The sequence below is a fragment of the Hyperolius riggenbachi genome, chromosome 4 (assembly GCF_040937935.1).
Source record: "Hyperolius riggenbachi isolate aHypRig1 chromosome 4, aHypRig1.pri, whole genome shotgun sequence".
NCBI classification, from domain to species: domain Eukaryota; kingdom Metazoa; phylum Chordata; class Amphibia; order Anura; family Hyperoliidae; genus Hyperolius; species Hyperolius riggenbachi.
Window position 1 is genome coordinate 270373022 of NC_090649.1, and position 26313 is coordinate 270399334.

The window sequence follows — 26313 nt, forward strand, 5'->3', positions numbered from 1 at the left end:
TTTTTCTTTGATTGCTGGCATCCTGTGTTTCCTGCTACACTACTACCATTACTGCTCTGTCATCACTGATCATTGCTGGGACAAGGTTCTCCAGCACCAGAGGCAGAGACAAAGTGTACCCCCGCTCTGAACTTTGCCCACTCCAGTGACAGTAGCAGATGTGCCTCCAGTATTAAATAGGTCCCCCCAGTGTAGGCATCCTTATATCGCCCAGAATAGGAGGCCCCATGCCCCCCTCCCCCAAGTGTAGGAAGCTAGAGTCCTCCCTATTTATAGGTACCACAAGTATGATTAAGCTACTTGGGGAAGAGAGAACAACCGTGCAAATAGCTGCCCGATACATGTCACCACCTGCCACCAACTGAGAGGACAACACTACTTAGAAGGAATCAAACTACGTGTAATCCCAATAACTAAAATAAGCATTTATAATCAATAAAGCTTTTATTGGATTTGGACAGATTCCCCCTGGGATAGGTAGACAGATTCCACCCGGTATAGGTAACCAGACTCCCCCTTGTATAGGTAGCCAGATTCTTCCTTTGTATAAGTAGACAGATTTCCACCTAGTATTGGAACCCAGTTCCCCCCCCCCTCCCCTTAGTATAGGTACCCAGATTCCCTCCTTGTAGGTGTAGACAGAGTCCCCACTGTACAGGTAGACTGAGTCCCCTCTGATACTGGTAGCCAGATTCCCCCCTTGTATTGGTAGTCAGAGCCCACATATTGTATAGGCAGACAGACTCCCCCCTGGTATAGGTAGAGATTCCCCCTTGTATAGGTAGAGAGATTCCCCCCTTCTATAGGTAGCCAGACTCCCTCCCCAGTATTGGTGCCAAGAGTCTTCCCTTGTATAGGTACCCAGAGTCCCCCCTTGTATAGGTAGCCAGATTCCCCAGGCTCCTGTCATCTTCAGCTTTTTCTCCTCAAAGCAACCTAGCAACCAGAGTTCATGCTACAGCCAGTACCTCTCATTATGTGACTCGCTGACACATACAGACGTGTCACATAATGAGAGACGCCAGCTGCAGCCTTGGAGACCAGCTAGGTGCCACCATCCTGTGTTTCCTGCTACACTACTACCACTACTGTTCTGTCATCACTAATGCTATAGAACCTTGTCCCAACATTGATCACAGGCAAAGATTCCAAAGTGGGCGACCCTGAATTGTGCACGTCCCAGTAAAGGTAGCACATGCACATCCAGTATTAAATTAGGTCCACTCTCCCAGTATAGGCAGCCTTATGTCCCCCAGTTTAGGAAGCCCCATTTATTAAATAGTAGAAGTAGCCTATGTCCCGTCTCCCCCCCCCCCCCCCCCCCAAGTATAGGCAGCCAGTCCCCCAGTATAGGTAGCCAAACACCCCCCTAAGTATAGGTAACCAGACATCCCTAAGTATAATTAGAGTTCCCCCTAAGTATAGGTAGCCAGAGTCCTCCCTTGTATAGGCAGCCAGATTCCCCCATTGTATAGGTAGCTAGAGTCCTCCCTTGTATAGGTATCCAGAGTCCTCCCTTGTATAGGTACCCAGAGTCCTCCCTTGTATAGGTACCCAGAGTGCTCCCTTGTATAGGTACCCAGAGTGCTCCCTTGTATAGGTACCCAGAGTCCTCTCTTGTATAGTTAGCCAGCTCTCCCCTTGTATAGGCAGCAAGATTTCCCCCTTGTTAAGGTAGACAGATTCCCCCCCTGATATGGGTAGCCAGATTAACACCCCCCCCCCCCCCCCGGTATAGGTAGACAAAGCCCGCCTCACCCCTCCAGGCTCCTGGTATCTTCAGCTTCTTCTAACAGCACCACCTAATGCCTGGAGTTCATGCTGCAGCCAGTGCTTCTCATCATGTGACTCGCTGACACATATAGACGTGTCACATAATGAGAGACGCCAGCTGCAGCTTCGGAGAACAGCTTAATGCTCCATACTGTGTTTCCTGCTACACTACTACCATTACTGTTCTGTCATCACTGCTCAATGCTGGGACAAGGTTCTCCAGCACTAGAGGCAGAGACTCCAAAGTGTGCCCCCCCCCCCACTCCGAATTGTGCCCACCCCAGTAAGGGCCCATTCTCACCTGAGTGGGGATTGCACGATTCCCGCTCACGGCAAACCGCTAGCGGGTCTGCAAAAACCGCTACACAATGTAGCGAGTGGAAGTGTTCTCACTGCCGCGGTCAGCGATAACCGCAACCGCGCTGCATGCAGCGGTTTGCCGGCGACGAGCGCTCCGCGATTAGCAATCGTGATTAGCGTGCAAAGCACACTAATCGCGATCGCTCCAAAACCGCTGCAGTGTCCAGTGATTTGTCCGCGCTAATCGCAGGAAAATCACTGCGATTATAAGTGTGAACGGGCCCTAAAGGTAACACATGTGCATCCAGTATTAAAGTAGGTATAGGTAGTCCTGTGTCCCCTGTGCAGGCAGTGTGACCAGGGGGCCCTGAGGGTGAGGCCCACTTCCTGCTACACTGCAGTAAATACGTACCTGTGAGGACTGCCCAGTTCCAGAGACTTTTTGCCCACATCCCGGATTTAACCTCCTACTGGGGGAAGAGAAAACAACCATGCAAATAGCTGCCCGATACATGTCACCAACTGAGAGGTACAGGATACCCCATGGACTGTATACCCCTTATGTTAAAATTATAACCCCCCCCATGAACTGTATATCTCAGCCTCCCATACTGTCCCTTATATCCTTCACACCATTATACACCATATACCCTAACCCCTATACCCTTCTATTATTTCCACAATCCCCCCATGTTAATGTTTTGCTTTGGCAATGCTTAATGTATTTAGTCCTGTCAATAAAGCTTTTATGGATTTGGACAGATTGCGCCCCCCCCCACGGTATAGGTGGTAGACAGATCCCCCCCATTGTATAGGTAGCCAGATTATCGGCTGGTATAGGTACCCAGATCCTCTCCTTGTATAGGTAGACAGAGTCCCCCATTGTACAGGTAGACTGAGTTCGCCTTATATAGGTAGCCAGATTCCCCACTTGTATAGGTAGACAGATTCCCCCATTATAGGTAGACAGAGCCCCCCCACCTCTTCAGGCTCCTGGTATCTTCAGCTTCTTTTTCTCAGCACCACCTAGTGCCTGGAGTTCATGCTGCAGCCAGTACCTCTCATTATGTGACTCGCTGACACGTGCAGACGTGTCACATAATGAGAGACGCCAGCTGCAGCCTTGGAGAACAGCTTGGTGCCCCATCCTGTGTTTCCTGCTACACTACTACCACTACTGTTGTGTCATCACTGATCAGTGCTGGGACAAGGTTCACCAGCAATAGAGGCAGAGATGCCAAAGTGTGACCCCCCCCCCCCCTTCCCCCTGAATTATGCCCACCCCAGTAAAGGTAACATGTGCATCCAGTATTAAAGTACCGTCTTTCCCCGAAAATAAGACAGTGTCTTATATTAATTTTTGCTCTAAAAGATGTGCTAGGGCTTATTTTCAGAGCATGTCTTATATTTCTATTAGGAAGTGTCTCTCAGCAGAACATTTCCTGTTCCTTTGTATTGTGATGTTCATGGATTTGAAGGTATGCTACTGTACTGATCAGGCACCTGCCCTGTCTTCCCTGCACACAGCAGATAACCTTGCTGTGCGCTGGGATGACCGGATCAGTGCCGGATTGGCACTGAACCACTGTGTCCCCACTTGCTGGCCGCCTCTTCCTCCTCTTTAACTACCGCTAGGGCTTATTTTCAGTGTAGGGCTTATATTTCAAGCATGCTCAAAATTCCAGCAAGGGCTTATTTTCAGGGTAGGTCTTATTTTCAGGGAAAGAGGGTAGGTCCCCTCCCCCACTATAGGTGCCCTTATGGTGCAAGTAGCCTTATATTTTCCCAGTAAAGGAAGCCCTATGTCCCCACCAGTATAGGTAGCCAGCCCCCCAGCCCCAGTATAGGTAGCTGGACTCCCCCCTAAGTATAGGTAACCAGAGTCCCTTCCCCCAAGTATAATTAGCTAGAGTCCCCCCTGAGTATAGGTAGCCAGTGTCCTCCCTTGTATAGGCAGCCACATCCCCTATTGTATAGGTACCCAGAGTCCCTCCTTGATTGGGTAACAAGATTACTCCCTTGTATAGGTAGACAGATTCACCTCTGGTATAGGTAGCCAGAGTCCCGCTCCCCCTTATATAGGTAGCCAGATCCCCAATTGTATAGGTAGCCAGATCCCCAATTGTATAGGTAGCCAGATTCCTCCCTGGTATAGGTAGACTGAGGCCCCCCTCACCTCTCCAGGCTCCTGGTATCTTCAGCTTCTTCTTCTCCTCAGCACCACCTAATGTCTGGAGTTCATGCTGCAGCCAGTGCCTCTCATCATGTGACTCGCTGACACATATAGACGTGTCAAATGATGAGAGACGTCGGCTTCAGCCTTGGAGAACAGCTTGGTGTTCCATCCTGTGTTTTACTTGTACACCAACTACATTTCTACCACTAATGTTCTGTCATCACTGCTGAGTGTTTGGACAAGGTTCTCCAGCACCAGAGATTTTGAAGTGCACCCCCTCTGAATTGTGCCTGCTCCAGTAAAAGCAGCAGATGTGCACCCAGATTCTCTCCTAGTATAGGTAGCCCGATTACCCCCTTGTACAGGTAGCCAAATCCCCACCCCCCCAGTATAGGTAGCCAAAGCCCCCCCCCTGTACAGGTAGCCGGAGCACCCCCCCCCTGTACAGGTAGCCGGAGCCCCCCCCCCCCCCCTGTACAGGTAGCCGGAGCCCCCCCTGCTGTCTTATCTCACTCTATCACTAATTAACACTTTTCTTTCCGTACTTTTATATTTCCAGATTCCTAGCTGCTCTCTTTCTCATCCTAAATGCTACTGCATTAACCTTGTAAAGTGATGATACATCTGCAAGTAAGTTTGCTGGAGCCCAGAGGTCAGGACGATCTCACAATTCCTTCTCTGCCTTAATGGTCACACTTTTTGCTTATGATTTTTAAGGAATTTGTGACCTGCATACATGAAGTACATCCCAACAATGCATTGCCAAGCTGTCAGTGACCCTAATTATGGATATTAGTGTAATCCAGAACAATATTGTCTACACCTGCTAGAAGTCTGAGCAAGGAGTGCTGTGTCTGATGCATGTTTTATAAGTCTGTCCTCCACAGTGCCTATATAAAAGAGATAGATAGATAGCCTATATAAAAGATTTTATACTACCCAGAGCTTCCTTCAGCCCCATGAGCACAGATGTGTCCCTTGTTGTTCTCCCTAGTGCCTCCGTTCACCTGGTATCGATCCCGGTAATCTGGTTCAGTTGCACCAATCGGTTCTTCTACAAAGAGCCTGACTGGTACGGCTGAGCCAGTTACTGCAATCAATACCAGGTGAACGGAGGCACTTGGGAGGATGGCGAGGGATGCATTGGTGGTCACGGGGCTGGAGGAAGCCCTGGGTACTTATAACATCTTTTAAATAGGGGTAAGTATAAAATCTTTTAAACAGCCCATCTCAGGTACACTTTAAACTTCAATGGTACTTTTAGTTACACTTAACCTAATATTATTCACTAGGGGGACTGCAGCAGAAAAATAAATCACTTGCTAACAATTTTTTTTCAGGGCTAACCAACAATTTTCCCAAGTCTCTGCATAGTTTTGGAAACAAAACACACCTTTGAGACAAGCCTATACTTTGTTGAAAAAATATGTTTTCTTAAAAACTGCTCTCATCAGATGCTGCTGAAGATTGCGCAGCAAGAAATACATACCTTATAACTTAGGGACATGTGTTTTCCATACTGGAAAGCCATAGACTGAATCTCTGCATCATGCCTGGCTAACTCCATTGCAGCCTGACAGCTCTTGGCCAGCAGTGCACCATGGGAGAGGAAAATGTGCTCCATCCAGTTGTCTATGCCATGGTCATCAGTAAAACTGGTTTTCTGAAATACAAAAGCACTTGTGAGTAACAATTCTTGGACTATTATTTTAAATATAAACTTCCAGTCTAATCCTGCTCAGTGATCCTACAGAACAAAGTTAAAATGGAACCAGGATAGTTGCGGAGGTTCACTTTATATACTATAATCCTCCATCCATGTGATAAATAATATATATGGAGGTGTACCGGGAATACAAATAGAAAATATCTTATATAATCAAAGAATTAGTCAACACACAAGCTAGAGTTAGCTGAAATATTAATTCATGAATAGCACTGTCATTTTTGTTGAATGTAGTGACAGAACTTGTCCATACAGTGCCTGAAAGGCGTAAAGCTTGTGATTAAAAATAATGCAGAGGAAAACAAATATTGACATGTATTATGTTTCAGTGAGTGTTTGTAAAGCCATATCATTCTTTTTCTGTTCTTTGTAACTCAAATGTAAAATATGTTAATAAAAAAACAGGTTGAGTAACACATTTTTGATTATAAAAACAAAATACATTTTGGCTTAAAGATTATTATAAACGTGTGTTTAGCCTGTTAATAGGTTTCATTGCATACCAGGGTACTGTACAACAATGGTTTATTGACATGGATAAGTAACATGGGGCCCCAGAAAGCCAAAGGTACAGATGGAATCGATCCCAAAGACATTTTAAAGCAGAACTTTAATGAAGGATTGAACTTTATCCCAATCAGTAGCTGATACCCTCTTTTCCCCCCAAGAAATCTTTTCCTTTTCTCAAATAGAGCATCAGGGGGCTCTGTATGGCTGATATTGTGGTGAAACCCCTCCCACAGTGTGATGTTATGACCATGGTCCTGACAGCTCGCTGTCTGTGAGCCTCACTGCATTGCGAAACAGCAGTTTCCAACCTCCAAACAAGCAGCCTCTCCTTCCGCAGACATCACCTGCCAGCAGTAAAAATGTTGCCATGTGATAAATGACAGAATGTAAATCGGGGAGAGGAAAGGTTTTACAATGGGCAAACACTGAATAAATCATTAATAATTATTGTAAAAATTAAGCACTTTTTTCATTCCATTATTTTCACTGCAGCTCCTCTTTAAGCTGAATTCCAGAATATGGGGTTTAGAGGCTTTTTATTGCAACATACAACCACCCCAGCGAGGCTGTGGAAGGACTAGTGGTGCAGTCCAATATCCTTCAACAGCCCTTGCACTGTGATGTGGCTCATAAGCAGAAAAGTTCCGTGCTACTTGAGCTGCAGGTCTGGCAAGGGCCTTGTAAGCTGAAGATAGAGAAGACATCAATGCTACTGCCTGCTCTACCTTCTTTCAATAATGTGGCCATTTTGTGGTACAGCTGGAGAGCTGTGTGTCCGCCACAGAATTACTTGCGCAAAAACCTAGAGTGCTTATCTATATAGCAGTTGTTAAAAGATCACTATAGTGAAGAATTATACAATTTAAAATAAATATATACACGATCAGACCCCACCAACCGAGATCTCTGTTGGTGGGGGGAAAAGGGGGGGGGGGGAATCACTTGTGTGCTGTGTTGTGCAGCCCTGTAGCTTGGCCTTAAAGCTGCAGTAGCCAATTAGGGAAAAAAATAACCTGGTCTTTAGGGGGGGGGGGGGGGGGTTAACACTGCGGTCCTCAAGTGGTTAATGAGAACCTGAATTGGAAATAAAAAGTCAAAATGACCATACGCAGGTCATACTTACCTCCTGTGTAGTGTACTCCTTAATCCCTTTCTTCTCTCCTGCGTCCCATTTGTCCACTGTGATCAATGGAATTCTCCGTCCTCCATTTTAAAAATGGCCATTACCCCATAGCAGCTTTCTGGTGAGCACACTGTTAAACTGTAATATCCCCCACTTGAGCCATAGGGAAACATGGACATTACCACTCACATTCAGTTGTAACTGACAGCAGCTGATATATAACTGACAGCAACTGCTATATTTCAGTTCTGACAAAATATTGTCAGAACTGGAAGGGATCACTGAAAGAAGAAAATGGTGAGCTTCTGAGAGGAACTGATGGTGAGGTTAGTATGTAATATTCATTTGCAGCTACGTCATGTGTTTATTTTAAATATTTTGTCTAGTTTCAGGTTCCCTTTGAGTATTCTATAACATGCCTCTATCTATATAAGTTCCCCATCTTCAGTGGCCCAGTGGCCCTTGCAACTGTCATTAGGCACATTAACCCAGTTACACGATGCAGGAGAAGCCACTGGCTGCGCACTATCAAGAATTGCTCATGTAGCAAAACCATTAACTTCAGTAAGTGCATTTTGTATGAAAAGGTTACTCTGCTGAACTGGTTGCTGAGCCCTTAATTGCTTTACACCATTACAGACAAGTACTATATAGCCATAATTGCAATGAGAGGCACTGTCACAGTGCTGTATCTACATTCAGCAGATCTGTGGGATTTTTTTGTATAGCAAGGTAAAAAGCAAAGTGCAGAAACACATAGCAACTTACCAGCAATGAGATTTCTTTGGTCTTAATGCTTTAAAGAAATGTGAAATATAGTAACTGTACTTTGTCATAACCTCCGCTGTCTTATTAAATAAGGCAACGGATGTTAGCTTTAGGATGGCTTTCAGTTAATTTAGCCTATCTTCCCTGAAATTCTGAACCTGTCATTATTTTACCCCATTACTTTTCATGAATTAATAGCCTGTCTGTGCAGGGTGAAGTTTGATATCATGCTTGCTTGCTACAAAAGATATTGTTTCTTTTCAAATCAGTCTCAAATTTTGTGATCCCTCCTCTCCCGGTAACACTGCACCCCTTGGCACATGCTCAACTTAGTAAGATTAGAGTATGCTGCAGGAATTTGATTTAGTCTCTGGTTCTGATTTCTAGAAAGATGATACCCCATACAAATGAGATGGTCTTAAATTTCATTCTTTTCTAAGCATATTGTATGTTGCATTTTGTACAGTGGGCAACAGTTCAACATGATGTTTTGCAGTGTAATAAGACCATTCACATAAAATCTGTTTATTATTAAACACCTAGTACCCAGAAACAATGCAGACAGTCGCTAGTTGTTGCATATCTGTAGAAATTTGCATTAATGAGTTGAGGGGATCAGTTTCAAAACCTGTTGAAAGTAATAACATTAACAGAGATTTGAAGGGAGTACAGCTGTATCGGGCATGACAATTGTTTCCAGGACTCCGAAGAATAAATTTACTTTAGACTCTGCATGTAGATAGTCAGGAAGCTACAATTCAGCCAATAAATTATAATCTTTAGATTTTCAGTTACAGGGTACTTGGTGAGCTTTACAGAACCTGATTTAGGGCTGGTGCACACCAAGCGTTTTCAAAACTGCTGCCGTCTGTGAAAACGCTTGGCTAAGTATCTCAATGGGATGGTGCACACCAGCGGTTTGAGGTTTTTAGCAAACCACAAATGTGGCTCCAGCAGCATTTTTGTGGTTTGCAGATGTGTTTCTGCCTCAATGTAAAGAATAGGAAAAGCTCAAACTGCTCTGAAAAACGCTAGATCAGAGGCGTTTTTGTTACAGAAGCTGTTCAGTAACAGCTTTACTGTAACAATATATGAAATCTGCTACAAAAAATGCTCCAAAAAACGATAGGCATGTTTAGAAAATCTCTGCCTAGAATCGCGCTGAAAATCCGCTTCAAAAACCTCTAGCGTTTTACGGATCTGCTATAGGTTTTTGGTGTGCACTGGCCCTTTCTTGTGGTTGACCTAAAAGAACCTAAATCAGCCTACCCAAAACCTGCTGCAAAGCACATTTTTACTCCTAAACAATAGGGATGGTCAATAAGATGCAAATAACTCCAAACTGATGCAAATGTTATGCAAATGTATGCAGCTTGAAAATGGACTAATCAAGTTCCACCTCGTCAGGATTTAATTTACCGTAGTCTATTTTCATGCTTCATAAATATGCATAGACCTGCATCAAGTAATAGGTATTAGCAAACCAGTTTATCAGCAAATAGTCTATTAAATGATTTGTAGTTTTCAAGAGAACCAGACACATATAGTCCTTTGTATTAAAGCTAATGCAACCCCGGTTTAAAAAAAAAAAAAAAAAAAAAAAAAGATACTCACCTAAGGAGATGGAAGGCTCGGTCCTAATGAGCCATCCCTCTCCTCTCCAGGTGCTGCGCTGGCTCCTCCGTTCTCATCCCACGCCGAGGGGACTTCGGAAGTCTTCGGGAGCCGAGTCCTCCTGAAGACAGGCGGCGCACAAGTCAGTGCGTCATAGAGGGCGCACGCGCGTACGCAGTGTAGAGCGGCCCGTCTTCGGGAGCATTTCCGAAGCCTCCCTTCGGCCGGGAGACAGGGGTATTTGCCCGAAACGGTCGAATACCGCTGTGGGGGAGCCAGGACAGCAGCGGGCACCGGGAGAGGAGAGGGAATGATCTATGGGACCCAGAGCCTCCCTCTCATTAGGTGAGTATCTGACTTTTTTTTTTTTAAACCGGTTCCCATTAGCTTTAAAGCACACATGAACCGTGTCGATAAAAAGGACTTACAGTACTTACCTGGGTATTCTTCCAGCCCCCCCCCCCCCCCCCCCCCCAAGTCCTTGAGGCCCCTCAGTACCTATGGGGTCCCGTCCATTGTGCCACTGTTCCACTCAGAAAAATCTCCTAACTGGGTAGGTGAGCAGTCCCGTCCACGTGCATCCTTGTTTGCACCCCGTAGACAAGAGCAGTCTGTGCATGTGCACTACAATTCTTTTTTAACCACATATGGGTAAAACACTTCGGCCATGGAAGCATGATCAATGAGGCAAGAGGATGGGACCCCGCATGTAAAGTAGCCACAAAGCAGCCAAGACAGAAATTTTAGGACAGCAGTACAACCGAGGGGACCCTGGAGACACTGAGGGGCCCTTAAACTGCAGCAGGTAAGTAAAAAAAGTAATCAGGTTCAGGTGTGCTTTAAATTTAATCTGCAACCTGTAAGTGTATACTTGCCTTTATATTCCAGTTATTTAATGATCGTGTCTTTTCTGGTTACAACCCAACAAAGATGTCCTACCTGCACACTCAGTTGTACTTAATAGATGTTCTTACATAATTGTGAACGGTCACTTAAGGATGGTTTTACACGTAAGGTTAGCGCCTCAAAAAAACAGCATTCTTATGACCCTGCGCAACTGTGCGGCGCCACTTTGCTCCGTGCTATTGTCGTTCACACTTGCTGCGTTGCCCATTGACTTACATTTCTGCATAATCCATGCGTTAGGCATAAATCATGCGGCAACACGCTGCATTGTTTGCTACAGGAATGCGTCGGTTTGAATACCGCGCACCGCATTGCAGCGCGTTAAAGGGGTTCTGTGGGGGTGTCCTGAGGTTAAAAACTGTCACTTACCTGGGGCTTCTATCAGCCCCCTGTAGCAGTAATGTCCCACGCCGTCCTCCTCCGATCTGCCATTCTCCGCCGCCGGCCCCGGTCAATTATTCGTCTGACGACAGACGAATAATGCGGGCTCCTGTCCTTGTCATTGTAAGCTTACTGCGCAGGCGCAGTACAAAGGTTTCTTGTACCGTGCCTGCACAGTAAGCTTCTGATGACGCGGGCGGAAGCGAGTAGGTGCACGGCCCAGGCCGTGCAGCTGCAGTTGAAAGCATGCCGTGCTAGACCGGAGCCGGCGGCAAACGCCGGATCGGAGGAGGACGGCGTGAGACATTACTGCTGATAGAAGCCCCAGGTAAGTGACTGTTTTTATCCCCAGGACACCCCCACAGAACTCCTTTAAGTGTGCAAGTCTCCATAGACTTGCGTGGCCCTTATGGCAGGGAACAGGGCGACACAGCTGTCAGGTGTAAAATGTGTTTGAAAGAAATGTATTTTGTAGATATGAGTAATAATAAGTAATTTTCTACTTTGTTTTCTTTGTCTGACACCTGCTGATTTTCTAATTTATATTTTAGGCCCCTTGCACACTGCATGCATTTCAGATTCCGATTCCGCTTTTTAATCTGTTTTTACATCCGATTCCGATTCAGATTTTTAATCTTAACTGCATGCTGCGTTTTTTGATCCGTTTTTCTGTTGAATGTATTCAGGGAAAATCGGAAACGGAATCGGAATCGGAAACGGAATCGGAATCGGAAAACGGATTTGCAGTGTGCAGGGAGCCTTAAACTGAAGAATTTGGGCACAAAAAGTCTGTGCCTTGTATTTGGAGTTCCTCAGTGTATTCAAGAATGACTGTTGATTCCCCTAAATATTCGGCCAGCTTCCAACTGTCATTTCTACAGTGCTGAAGCATAACTGTGACAAAGCAAATATGGGTAACGAATGCAAATACTTTCCACACCTGAGGCTCTGGGTTACAGTTTTATCTCTGACACTAGGAGGCTAAATTACTAAACCTACCACACAAACAGCGCTGGTTAATATAAGACAGCGCACACTATACGCGGCCCTGTCAGCATAGCTTGCACTCTTAACTTACACACGATTCTTCCTACAGCCTCACAATGTGCTGGTAGCATGACCGCGATACTTCACTAGCACACAGCTACTACTGTAATACCACGTGTAGCGTGCGCTCACTAATATTAACCCGCTGTTTGTGCATGACAGGTTTGGTAAATCAGCCCCAAGAAGAGCTATACTATGTTAACTTAAGATTGGTGCCCACTAGGGTTGGTGAATAAGATGTAAACACTTTTAAATTGAACCAAATTTGTATGCGGTTATTCAAATTTATGCAGCGTGAAAATAGACCAGTCAAACAGTACTGCTGTGACATTGCATTTGTTCATTTTCAGCCTGCATAAATTTGCATACTTTTTTTCAGCATCAGCTAGGAATTAATTGCATGTCTTTGACTATCCCTAGTGCCCACTAATTCCTGTTAACATCACATGACCAGGGTTTGTGACAGATGACCAAGGTGAGCAGCTCAGTGAAGACAAAATGTTTTGTGCATCTGTGTTATCAATAATAAGCCTAGGGAGTGGTTATATTAACTCAACATTAAAAAGTAACTTAAAGTGAACCTCCAGACTAAAAATCTACTTATACCTACTTGATGTAGAAGAGGGACTACTTTTTCTTTTGATTATTTAAAAATCTACTTAGCAGAACTGAAAAAGTTTGGTGTTTCTTTAACAGTTTCACAGCATCAAAACTTTGTTTCTCTTATTGAAGTCTCTTTTTTAGCTGCATTTTTAGCTAAGCTCCGCCCATCAAAGAAAACTGCCCAGGCTTTTTTCCCCTGATGCTGTGCAAAGCACGATGGTATTTCTGATGTTTTTGTTCTCGTTGCCTAGCAACTGGGAGGGGTGATCAGGACACATGACAGTTGGAACGGGGTCTCATGCTCCCTGTCACCTTCTTTCAACCAAAAAGATGGCTGCCCTCATGAAATCACAAACCTTTGCCTGTTCTTTTAAAACAGGATGGGTAAGATATTATATTACCTATCTATTTTAATTAACATAACTAATGTAACTTAATGACTATGTTTGTTTAGGCTAAAGTTCCTCTTTAAGGGTGTCAAATTCAAAAGAGGCAAAAAAGTAAAGCAGGACCAGGAGCACACCTGCCATCAGGCAAAGTGAGGTGGCAGCGATTTTTCTGACAAACATATGAATTTCAATTTCTAGCATTCACTGTTAATGTGCTGATTATAAGTTTGTTACCAATAGTTCATAGTTTTAGGAGAAACCGTTATCACTGGATATACCTGAAGCTCACCCATGCCAGTGTTTGTGTATATATGAGAAAGAGAGAGGAGGGGGGGAGGGGGGGGGGAAGAGAGAGAAAGTTGAGGGAGTCTCCCCTAGTGTTGGTGTTCAAACACTAACGCTAGTGTAGACTCCCTCAACTAACCAGAATAAAACATTACATTTGAAAAAGAAAATGCATTTTGTGTTACATGACTTACCGTGATGGGGTTTAAGTATAACAGTGTGTAGGATTGAACTAAACCTTATTAATGTTGCAATTCAGCAAAATAACCTGCTATAAAACATTTTCTATTGACTGTTGTCTAAAAATAGAGAGTAGTCCCTTATATAACAACAATCACTTTTTAAAACCAAATTTCCCATGCCTGACCCTCGGTTGTGTAAATAATCCTAACAAGACCATTTTTACCAGTTTGAGTGGCATTGGTCTTGTACAAATCAGATTTCATCTAGGACATTAAAACTGTGTGTTTCACATATCATTATTACAACATTTTCGGTTTGTACTCATCTTAAATTTTCTTGTTTATACCCACCGCTTAAAGTCAGCTTGCTGTTGTGCCTACGCACGGTTATACCCAATTGTCGTGGGCCTTGAAACCATCAATTTAATCCATTCAATGATTATAGTCAGAGAAATGAGTTCATGCATTATCAGCCTATTGGTTTAAAAAAAATATTTAAATGGCTCACCTCCTGCAAATATGTGTTTTCATAATATATTCCTTGAACCAGATCTCCTATGGCACTGGACACAAGTTCTACAACCTGCAGCAGAAGTTAGACAATTAATACACAGAAAATGCCAACATATTAATGCTCTGTCATTTGGTTTATTTATGCTTTAGATCGGATTACAGGTGCATCTCCCTTACAATGCATTTGCTACTTAAAGGGGAACTGAAGTAAGAGGTATACGGAGGCTGCCATATTTATTTCCTTTTAATCAATACCAGTTGCCTGGAAGCCCTGCGGGTCTATTTCTCTGCAGTAGTATCTGAATAACACCAGAAACAAGCATGCAGCTAGTCTTGTCAGATCTGACTTTAAAGTCTGAAACACCTGATCTGCTGCATGCTTGTTCAGGGGCTATGGCTAATAGTATTAGAGGCAGAGGATCAGCAGGGCTGCCAGGCAACTGGTATTATAAACATGGCAGCCTCCATATACCTCTCTCTTCAGTTCCCCTTTAAAGAGAAACCATAACCAAGAATTGAACTTCATCCCAATCAGTAGCTGATACCCCCTTTCCCATGAGAAATCTATTCCTTTTCACAAATGAATCATCAGGGGGCTCTGTGTGGCTGATTTTGTGGTGAAACCCCTCCCACAAATGATGCCAGTGCCTCACAGCACTGAGGTACTGACATCACACTGTGGGAGCCTTGTTGCATTGTGGGAAATAGCAGCTGTTTACAACTGCCAAAAATGCAAGCCGCATCTCCTTCCAGTGACATCACTTGCCAGCAATAAAAATGTCACCATGTGATAAATGTCATAATGTAAATAAGGGAGAGGAAATATTTTACAATGAGCAAACACTGACTAAATCATTTATACATAGTTATTGTAAAAATGAAGCACTTTTTTATTACATAATTTTCACTGGAGTTCCTCTAAGTATAAAAACTAATTTTATCTCTGGCTTGATGCATGCAACTGCTACTCACTACAACCGATTTGCAAACTTCATGGCAATACGCAAAGACAACATAAAAAAAAATAGGTGTGGGTAAGAGCATTTTTAATTTTGCAAAGATAGTTATGAAACTGGCTTCATTGTGAAGAAAAATCTAGTCACAGAAATTTCTGCAACATGCTGGGCTGAGTGTATGGAGGCAGTCAACTAAAAACCCCACATCATCTAAATTGGGCCTGACAACAATTGAGCCCTGTTTTTAAATTAATTTATTACAATATTTGTAATTAATATACATGTATAAAAATGTTTTCCCCTGGTAGAGGACATACACTCTACTTGCAAGTGGAATATTTTGTTAATGGATCCGGGGTCACATTATAGACTTTTACAAAGCATATTTCCCTGAAACAGCTGTATTACATGTAGTAATTGTGTGAATGATCACAAACTCGCTTATTCAACTTCACTAACCATAAAAACATTGGGTAGGGTGAAGTAGGGCTTTAATCATTCTTCAGGAGGCATGAAGTACTTTTTCACTGAGCTATAAAGGGTACCAATACATTTGTCCACATGTTCAATTATGTAAGGGTGTTTCATACTCATTACAACTCAAATGGCTGATGGGGTTTAATAATTAATGATTGTACAGATTACAATTTTTTTAATAAGATTCATATTTTTCATTAAATGTATAAGGGCAGCCTGCTAAGAAATATTACACATGCCCATGTGTTTTTCAGCACAGATTTACATGTTCCGCTGTCTAATCATTCTTCCCCTCTGTTAAGGAAACAAGGGGAGAAAAGCTTGCAGTGGGCTCCATGACACAAACCGTCAACGGTGAAGGCAGCATCCATTTCTGTTATGTCAAAAGAGTAGGAGATCTAGATAAAAGATGATTTCTGTTCACATGGGAACAGGGAGGGCAATATAAATAAGTGCTGAATGTAATAATAAAAATTCCTTCAGGCAACTCCATCTGTTGTAATATTGAAGACAAGGGCTAGTGCTTGCTGCAGGGTGAAGTCAGCCATCTGAAGATCATTTGCTGCCTTCTGCTGTCTCCCTCAATGGCATCATAGCTCACTGCTGCTCAGCCCTATAGTACCAATCTGTCATAGTAGATTCATATCTTGCCTATACGTATTAGCATAAGCTGTTTTTAAGCTCTACAATCGTCAAACAACTCATTGGAATATTTGTAAATCAATGCTGCGATAAAGATCATGCTATACAGCTGGATATTAAAATATTAAGATGCTTTTACTAAGAGAAAAAACAGAGGCAGCAGTTATTCAATAATCTTGCACTAGGTTTATGCACTCAACTTACAACAATTACCTCATATATTGGGTCTATGCACCCAATTCTTTGAATTCTTTATATATTCCATGACGATACACTAGGTGTACATATCAAAATCTTTATTTATTCAACTAGATCTATACTATGAATCCCCCCTATTAATTTAATGACCTCATACTAGATCTATATACCTAATTTCATATTTGTTTATCGACTCTGCGCTAGGTCTATACACCCTATCTCTTATTTATTCCATGACCCTGCATTAGCTACTGGAGTGAAACCTGGAGCCATATGCAATTCCCTTTTTCTCCTGAGTTTTCTCCTGGGTGATATTTTCACAATTTGTCAATAAAATGCCTTTTAAACCACCAGCAAGCAATAAAATGCTAAAATAATTTCGACAGCACTTTTTCATTTACGTTTTGGTACTTTTTCAATTGGAAAGTACTGAATAGTCATTTTAAAAAAGTTGAAAAATGATATGCTAGTAGAAAACTCAGGAGAAAAAGTGAATTACAAATGGGGCCTGGAGTGAAAATAGCTTGCGGAGATAAACTATATAACTCATCCTAAATAGGACTTTCCTGGAATCCCCCGGGCGGGGGGTTGGAACTGCCACGGATGTATGGTTATACTGAGGTAGATGTTGGATATGGGAAGGAAGGGGGTGTAGTCATGCCACTGCTGACTATATGTATATGAGGTAGAGAGTAATCAATCCCATCTTGCCAACGGATGACTGCAAAAATACGGCAGCTTCCACAATAAAGAACTTGTGATGTGAGAAAACATCACAGTAATCAGCTACATGAGCAGTATAGAGATGGTTAGTTTTTTTGGGGGGGAAGTGGAGGAACACTTTAAAGAGACTCTTTAACAAAATTTTCAGCCTCATTTCTCCTATCCTATAAGTTCCTATACCTGTTCTAATGCGGTCTGTCTTACTGCATCCTTACCTAATTGCACAGTGGCTGTATTATCTCTGTTATATAATCTAATATTCTTTCCTCTGACGGCTTTGTCAGGCTCAGGCACTCAGGCAGAAATCTGCTGCTCTGCTTGTAATAGGATAGAAGCTATACACACCCTCTCCACGCCCCCTGCAGGCTCTGTGTGAGCCACAGACTGAGCGCCTCTCAGCCTATCACATGCCATGTCTTTTGTTTGTAAACACTGCCTAAAACTGGCAATTACAAGCCAGGATTGCAGCAGGGAGTGGCAGAAACAGCACAGAGGGGCCCAGGAGAACATAATGAATAGAATGGTATGCTTTTTATTGTGAGAATTTTAGAGTACAGATTCTCTTTAAAGTGTGTGTGTGTGTGTGTGTGTGTGTGTGTGTGTGTGTGTGTGTGTGTGTGTGTGTGTGTGTGTGTGTGTGTGTGTGTGTGTGTGTGTGTGTGTGTGTGTGTGTGTGTGTGTGTGTGCAGATCAATAATTTCTGTCCGGACATCAGGACTGGAGCAAACTGGCTCTGAGGAATGTGGCTGTCCACTCATATAGTGGGGTTACATGAACCCCTTAAAGTTGAGGAGTCCTATAAGGGAGTATGGGGTAAGTTTGGAGGCTATAGGAACATGGAGTAAGACCAGATAGATTCATTCAAATTAAATTGGAATCAAGGCTTTCTTTGAGGATTTCAATCACTTTAGCATATGGAACTGAAAAGATGCAAACTGGTAGCATTGGAATGTTATTTAACAGATTTAACACTAAAAGCTCATACACATGTCCAACTTAATGCACAACATGACTCACCACACAACAAGTTGTTTACCTGACAAGTGCGTACACACACGCCAACCAACTCGCTTAAATACTATGCATCTAGTATTGAACTAGTGCTTCCAAACAGTACTTCCGTACCCTGCCAGATAATCGCCATGTGTGCAGTGTGAAAGCAGAAGGGTGTGCTGGAACCAGGGAAAACACTGATCTGTATTATATAGGCTTAAGGAAAATCTCGACAACTATATGGATTTAGCCCATTGAAGAAAATTAATTCCAGGATAAATAATTGAGTCATTCACCTGGTAGATTGAGTCAGGCTAAATGCAAACCCTTTTTATATTCTACTTGACTATCCCTTTAAAAACTATTCTATGTACCCACATGAAATGTAACATCACTATGGTAAGTAAAATCATACATGGCAACACCTAATGTACCAGGGCAAAAACACAAACAAAAACTATCATAATGAGAACTGCAGCTGACAGTAAACTTAGTGCACAATTTCAAACAAGTATGGCTTGAGGCTACCCCTTCAGCTGCTCTCAAACTTTTTAGCTTCTTGAATGTTTAATTTCCTAAGCTTGCACTTCTGAGGACATCTGATCTTTCCTATAACTCTGCCTAGTTCTGATTGAATTAAGGGATTTTGTTTCAGTCTTTATCATTCTTGTAATTGAAGACATCAAGCTGAAGGATGTAGCCCTAAATAACCCTATACCTCTCAGTATCGCAGGCTCCCTTTATTTGATAATAAAACTTCCTAAAGACCTATTGTGTTTCAGCCATTCTTCTCTAGCCCCTTAGTTAACACATTCGCTGCTGATGGAGCCTGCGACAGGCATGGAGTAAATGTATCACCCCATCACGGACTACTGGTTGTTACATGTATGGCTGCAGGAGAATTATTTTACAGTAATATTTTGTGTATTTCAGAAAAATGAAGACGGACAAAAGTAAACATACAGTAGCCTTTCTTTTTAAACAACTTGATTTGTCATGTGCCCAACCTTATGCTAGTTTGCCCCAATGTCTTGTAATAGGATCTATTGGAAATATTGCCGAAACTGGATCTCTAGAGAAACTAAAAGAACAATGTATCCACAGTGTAACCAGATGTGCTGAGTTACTTAAATGGGGAAAATGAGGTGCTCTGTCCCCTAAAGTCACCCCCCTCAAGCAAATCAGATAAGACCTGGCTCCTACATCCTACAGGATTGAATGTCACCAACAGGTCTAAAGGAATCTGGAATCAGATACTCAGCCTCAGATTGTATTACAGTTTATGCAAGACGCATCCCCAGATTATTCTGACAGCTGAGAGCCATCATATAGATCAATCACTCACTAGCAAATCTTATGGTCTATGAAGTAGTGTAAGTTCGGTAGCTGGTACTGGTAATACGAAGAGGAATGCACAAAGACATCGAGTCCTGCTCTAAATGTCAAAGTGATAGAATGAACTTTTAACAATGCATCTAGCTGTGGATATCCAGCCTTCTTCCTCCCGCTGCTGAAACATGAGACACTGCACAGATTCTGTTTCTACTTTAAACCAACTACCCACCACAAGGTTACACAGCACTTTCACAATAAAATCAAAATTATATCCATTTTGAAATGCCAGAAAAATAAAGAAAGCTACCACTTAAAACACAGATGTATAGGTTTCATGCTGCAAAACCAGAGTCTGTACACAACAGGATAACAAAATTCATGCTGTAAAACCAGAGTCTGTACACAACAGGATAACAAACAGATAAAGCCAAGATGTCACAAGGATTATGGTACAGTAGAAAGTGTTTAGGCAGCCAAAATGTTATTTTAATTTTGTACAGAAGGGTTGAATGTTTATGTCCCCACAGCAAATATATGCCCTTATTTCCTGTCCTTGCTTACTGGAACAGGAAGTGAAGTAAAAATCTTCTTAACAGGGACTCAGCAATAATAATAATAACAAATTCTTACTGTTTTTTTTTTTCACACAACTGAAATTTTTTACTGCTGACTTTGTTGTCATCCTTGTCAAAGATATGACCTCATTTCCTGCCCTCACTGATCCAGTTACTGTAAATCGTAATTTGGTGACGTTTCATCAGGAACCCACGTAACAATTAAAACAAACAAACAAAAAACACAGGTGTTCCAGATCTTTTCCACATTACTGAGAATGTTTTTCCTACTACCTTAACCACTTCACAACTGAGGGGTTTTACCACTTCAGCATCCGAGCAATTTTCTCCTTTCAGCGCTCCTTCCATTCATTCGCCTATAACTTTATCATTACTTATCACAATAAAATGATCTATATCTTGTTTTTTTCACCACCAATTAGGCTTTCTTTAGGTGGGACACTATGCCAAGAATTATTTTATTCTAAATGTGTTTTAATGGGAAAATAGGAAAACATTTGGAAAAAAAACATTTTTCAGTTTTCCGCCATTATAGTTTTTAAATAATGCATGCTACTATAATTAAAATCCATGTAACTTATATGCCCATTTGTCCCAGTTATTACACCGTTTAAATTATGTCCCTACCACAATGTTTGGCGCCAATATTTTATTTGCAAATAAAGGTGCATTTTTTTCAGTTTTGCGTCTATCCCTAATTACAAGCCCAACATTTTTAAAGTATCAGTGTTATACCCTCTTGATATAAATATTTAAAGATTTCAGTCCCTAAGGTAACGAAGTTTTTTTTATTGTAATTTTTTTTTAATTTATTTTAATACCAAAAAAAAAATATTGGTAACAATTGGGGAGTGTGGGAGTTAATGAGTTAAAATGAATAGTGAAAATAATGTATGTGTATGTGAAAAATGTTTTTGGGTGTAGTATTACTTTTTGGCCACAAGATGGCCACATTTTTTTTGCAGGCGTCCTACAAGCGTCGGAAGGACGCTTGAAGGAAGGGAGGCTGGGAAACTGAGTTTTTTCACAATGGTCCTGCTGCTTCTCATAGAAGCATGCCGATCATTGCGGGGGCAGAGATCAACGAACGGGAATGGATTTTCCCGTTCATTGATCTCCGGGCGAGCGGGCGGCGGCGTGCACGATCGCGGGAGTGTGCGCACGTGCGAGCAGGAGCGCGGACAGTGGCGGGGGGTGCGTATATCTACGCTCCGGGCGGGGAACTGAAGTCCAAAGGAGCGTAGATATACTGTACCCGGGCGGTGAAGTTGTTAACTCCCTGAGAGCAATACATATCTAGCAGATGTTTTAACCTTTCTCCATTCTAGACAAACCTAAAATTACATATTCTGGTTGCAGTTATACTTTTAGGAATATGGATATGGAAATTGTCAAACAGTGAATTTAAACCAGAGTGAACAACTGTGTATGTCAGTCCAAAGTTTCAGACGGGCCCCAGTATGCAAAAGGGAAATGAAGTAGCACGCCACTGGCTGCAAGTTACTTTATACCACCACGAAAAGCATAATGCATGTTACAGACTGCTTTATCAGGTGTACATATTAAAAAGACTGTCAATTCCTTTTATCTGCTCCCTAGGGAAGTGATGTCACAACAACTAAAGCCAGGTATACACCTTCAATTTTTATTAGCCAATAATTGGCCAATTTTACCACCTTCATGTAATATGAGGGTTAACAAATTTTGAATATGATGAACAGATTGTGTAGAGTAAATTCTCATACTACCTGGAGGTGGTAAAATTGGTCAGAGATTAGCCAATCAAAATTGCAGGTGTGTACCAGGCCTAACATCATGCTGCATTAGCCTTTAATAGTATTTAACCCATGGTTATCCCAATCTGTGGGCACTAACCTAGTCTAATAAATTAAAAGTGCAACTGAACAAATAAGTCCAGAAAACACAACTCAACCCCTCATCTTTACATTGCCATGAAAAGACTCTGGGAAACTACACTGCTAAAAAAAAGGAGACTTTAAAGTGTACCTGAGACCAAGCAAATAGAAGAATTTATACTTACCTGTGGCTTCTTCCAAACTCCTGAAATCCCTTGCCATTCTTCCGGGCGGCTCAGTTCGTCTGCAATCCTTCCCATTAGGAAGGCTTCACTCGCATCAGTCAGCCGGTTCTGCACCTGCACAGGTAGTACTGCGCAGGAACAAAACAATCGAAAGGACGGAAGCACGACTGCGGTGCACACGTGACCAGACCATGCATGCTGCACCACCACCAGTAGGGATGTCCAACAAAGGCATTACATGGCTTGAAGCAACAGTGACCACACCTTGCTCCTGGCAGCATTCACAAGCATTTTTGATGATGGTCAACGAGTAGGATTCCATGGACTACTGGGTGTCCAAAAATTCACAGAAGATTGCAGAATATATACAAAAGTTCTGTACTGCAAGTGCCATCAGAAAGGGTGATTGGCACAATTAAGGGGCTGGTGGCACTACTGACCCTCCCACTTTTTAAGAAATGCCTGTCTAAAGACCTCATGCCTCTGGCTGTATGGCCTAAATACATTTTCTACAACCCTCCGAGGGCCTTCTGCATAACCTTTCAGGCTTGTTGGTGCTGCTGTCCAAAGGTGGTACTACATATTAATTGAAATATATATATAAATATAAACCCATGGGAAGGATGATCTAATATGGCCATGTGTGCTTTGGAATGTTATGCAAATTGAGTGTGGTCCTTAAAAAAAATATTCAATTACGGTACACATTTTTAACAAAATATATAACACAATAGTTTCCGTATAGTACTGTAGGCAGGCCATTAACTCTCCAAAAAGTCATACAGAACAGTATATGTAAAAAAATCAGCAAAGTGCATAGAAGTATGGACACACACATCCTTGCATCCTATACAGCACTGAACTCTGATACAACCATCAACATTACGATGATCAAAACCTCCAATTCAGTTTTTCTTGTACTGTACTGATAGTAACTTATGACTTATTCCCCAATTAACATCTAATACCATCTACAATGCACATGAAAGAAAAAAATAACTTTAGTAATTACACAAATATTAATAAAATGTCAATGACACAAGCATGGAGAAAAAACTTTTTGCTTTGCATAGACTAAATGATTTCTGTTTTCTGGATAACAAGCTAGCTTTTACAAATGCCTCATGAAATCCTAGTTTGGTTTGTGGTACAATGATTTAAGCCCTATGCAGTATTTAAGGAGGAAAAGTATCTACATTCACCATGCAAGGTCCATAAATCAGATCTGTGAGAGCATTAAACAGACACAAATTGATCTGTGAATGAAATCAGTCAAAGCAGGACAGCATAAATTGACATGGTTGCAATCATTGCAGCTGACTATTCCTTACAGACAATTTAGCTGTATCATTGTAAAAGCCATTTAACAACTGTCAGATAACCCATACAAAATGGAATGAGTGTCTCCCTGGCAGCAGCAGCATACAGTATTTACCCAGCAAGGTTACAATCACACACTGCATTTCCATTCGTTTGTGTACAGTAATGAAATCAGCAGCAACAGAAAGCCGATGAAATTCCAGAGCGAATGACAGTTGTTACGCAAGCAGCAAGGCAGTAGCGCGAATACAGCATGACCACTAAAGCTCTGTACACACGATAGAATGCGGTCTTTAGAAAACTAGAAGTTACTGGAAGTGTGAAAATGAAGCCCCCATAAGCCAGAAATTTGCCACACATCGGTACTTTGAATGGATCAATCGTTGGTTATCATTGGGTATGAACAACTAACAACAATTGTTGTCTGAACTGTCTACATGGATGATAATGGTGTTTTGTTTTTTAACAATTCTCAGTCGATCCATCGTTTATTCTTAGTGTCTAGCGAGTGCAGTCTAGCGTGTGTACAGGGCAGCAAGCCAGACTTTATATTACATTGACTCTACTATAAATGGGCATTTAAATGAATCTAAATTGTATAATCAAAGTGAAATGTATCAGTGAAGCACAGCTGTTTTACCTGATTATTTATACTTTCTTTGAGATGCTAAGTGTCACATTTAATCAGCTGTCTGTTACATTCATATACCATTTCAAATGTGCCTCTCAATTATACAGGAAACCAAACTAATGGTATTCTTAATTGAGAGATATAAACAGGGAGAATTAAATTAGAATCCCTGAACTCAAGTAGCCTAATTGTGGTTCTTCCAACTTGGAGTTTAGGAGACCAGAACAAACAAATAATACATGGACAAAAGAGTAGTTCAAGACTGTTAACGTTTTTCCCTTTTTTTGAGTTTTCCCTTTAGAATGCATTTGTGACCAGCTTAACCCTAGAAAATTGTGATAGGATCCTTTGAAATGAATGATGAGCCTTTAAATAGCTCCTGTTAACTATAAGTTTTAAACTCTTTGGCCATTACATCTGCTTTGCAACAGTCTGATGCCAATCAGAATCAGAATCAATTTATTACGCCAAGTGCAGCGGTTGCCGCACCCGGAATTATTTGTGGTACACATTGGCATAGAGCATAGTGCAAGAACAACAACAACAACATCAGAACATAACTAGCAAGTAGCAATACAGAAATGCATTGAAGAACAGATGCAGGCATTGAAAACATAGTAGTACAAGTACATGTGCAAAATGAACATACGTAGAACGTAGCAGCTGGTCCGGCAATTCGGTTAATTAGTCCTAGGTGCAAGTACAATGAAATGAAGAATCGCCCCAGGTTGAGTACCTACAGGCTATTTAGGTCTGGGTGACAGACTTGCTATTTAGCTTTGCTGTGTGCATGGCTCGAGTTCAGAAGGTGCACTGCTTGGGGGAAAAAGGAGTTTCTATGTCTGGAGGTTTTGGTGGAAATAGCTCTATAGCGGTGGTCGGAGCGCATGCGGTTGAAAAAGCGACCGCCGGGGTGGAGGGGGTCTGGCGTGATCCTATTTGCCCTCGTTCTCAGCATGGAAGCATGAAGGGGGTCCAGTTGTGGCAACGGTGTACCGATAATTCTTTCTGCGGCCTTGATTACTCTATGTAGTCTGTACTTGTCACTTGTGGTGGCGCCGCTATACCAGACGATGATGGAGGAGCACAGGATAGACTCGATGGTGGCAGTGTAGAAGCTTGACATCAGCTCCTGCGGCATGCCAAACTTCCTTAGCTGTCTTAGGAAGAACAGCCGTTGCTGAGCCTTCTTTTGGCATTTAGTGGCGTTTTCCCTCCATCTCAAGTCATTGGTGATGGTAGTGCCCAAGAACCGAACACTTGATACTCTGGTGACCTCTGTGCCTGCGATGAAGATCGGGTTAAGTGGGGGAGGGCGCTTCCTGAAATCCACAACCAGCTCGACAGTCTTTGCAGCATTAAGGACAAGCATGTTATCCTTGCACCAGTTGCAGATGCGCTCGATCTCACTGTGGTAGGAGCGTTCATCCTCACCGCTGATAAGTCCCAGTATGGTGGTGTCATCCGCAAATTTGATGACCTTTACACAGTCGGCAGTTGAGGTGCATCCGTTCGTATATAGGGAAAAAAGGATCGGGGACAGTACGCAGCCTTGGGGGGCGCCAGTGTTTGTGGTCCTCACTCGGGAGAGGCAGCTGCCGAGTTTGACTCGTTGTGTCCTATTTGTGAGAAAGTCTTTGATCCAATCGCAGAGAGTTCGATCAAGCCCGAGTTGCGCTAAGTTGTTATGCAGGATGACCGGACTGATTGTATTAAAGGCAGAGCTGAAGTCTAGGAGGATACTAGCGTAGGTGTAGAATTTGTTTAGTTTTTCAGCTAGTGCAAGGCTCGGGGGAGCGTGTTGAGGAGGAGGTTTGAAGTTCGTGGCTGCCCTGAGGCCTTGCCAGACCTCCCGTGCGTTGTTGGATCAAAGGCTGAGGCCTAACTTACTGGAGTAGTGTAGTGATTGTGGAATTCTCTCCGTGATCAGCGCATAGGACATGCGCTGACACTGTGGAAATCCTCCACAAGCGTATAATTTGAGGGAACCCAGCAAAAGGTGCAACGCACCTGTAGAGGGAAATTCCTGTCGGCAGATGGAGCTGCTCCTCTGCCCTGCCACAGACGCCAGACAGGAATTGCACGAAGGGAAGAAATGCAGGGCAAGATAGCCCTGAAAGAGAGAG

The 26313-nt window shown here is 42.6% G+C and overlaps 1 protein-coding gene across 1 annotated transcript in view; it reads right to left on the reverse strand.

Annotated features, from left to right (window-relative positions):
• Positions 1-25559, reverse strand: part of LOC137504773 (all trans-polyprenyl-diphosphate synthase PDSS2-like) — a 45188-nt gene extending 19629 nt beyond the window's left edge. Inside the window, exons 1-4 of the mRNA XM_068233360.1 lie at positions 25184-25559; positions 22237-22364; positions 14292-14366; positions 5739-5912 (exon numbers count right to left, since the gene is read on the reverse strand). Coding sequence (XP_068089461.1) covers positions 5739-5912; positions 14292-14366; positions 22237-22364; positions 25184-25559 — 753 coding nt within the window. The remainder of the gene's footprint in view (positions 1-5738; positions 5913-14291; positions 14367-22236; positions 22365-25183) is intronic.
• Between the last annotated feature and the right edge of the window lie 754 nt (positions 25560-26313).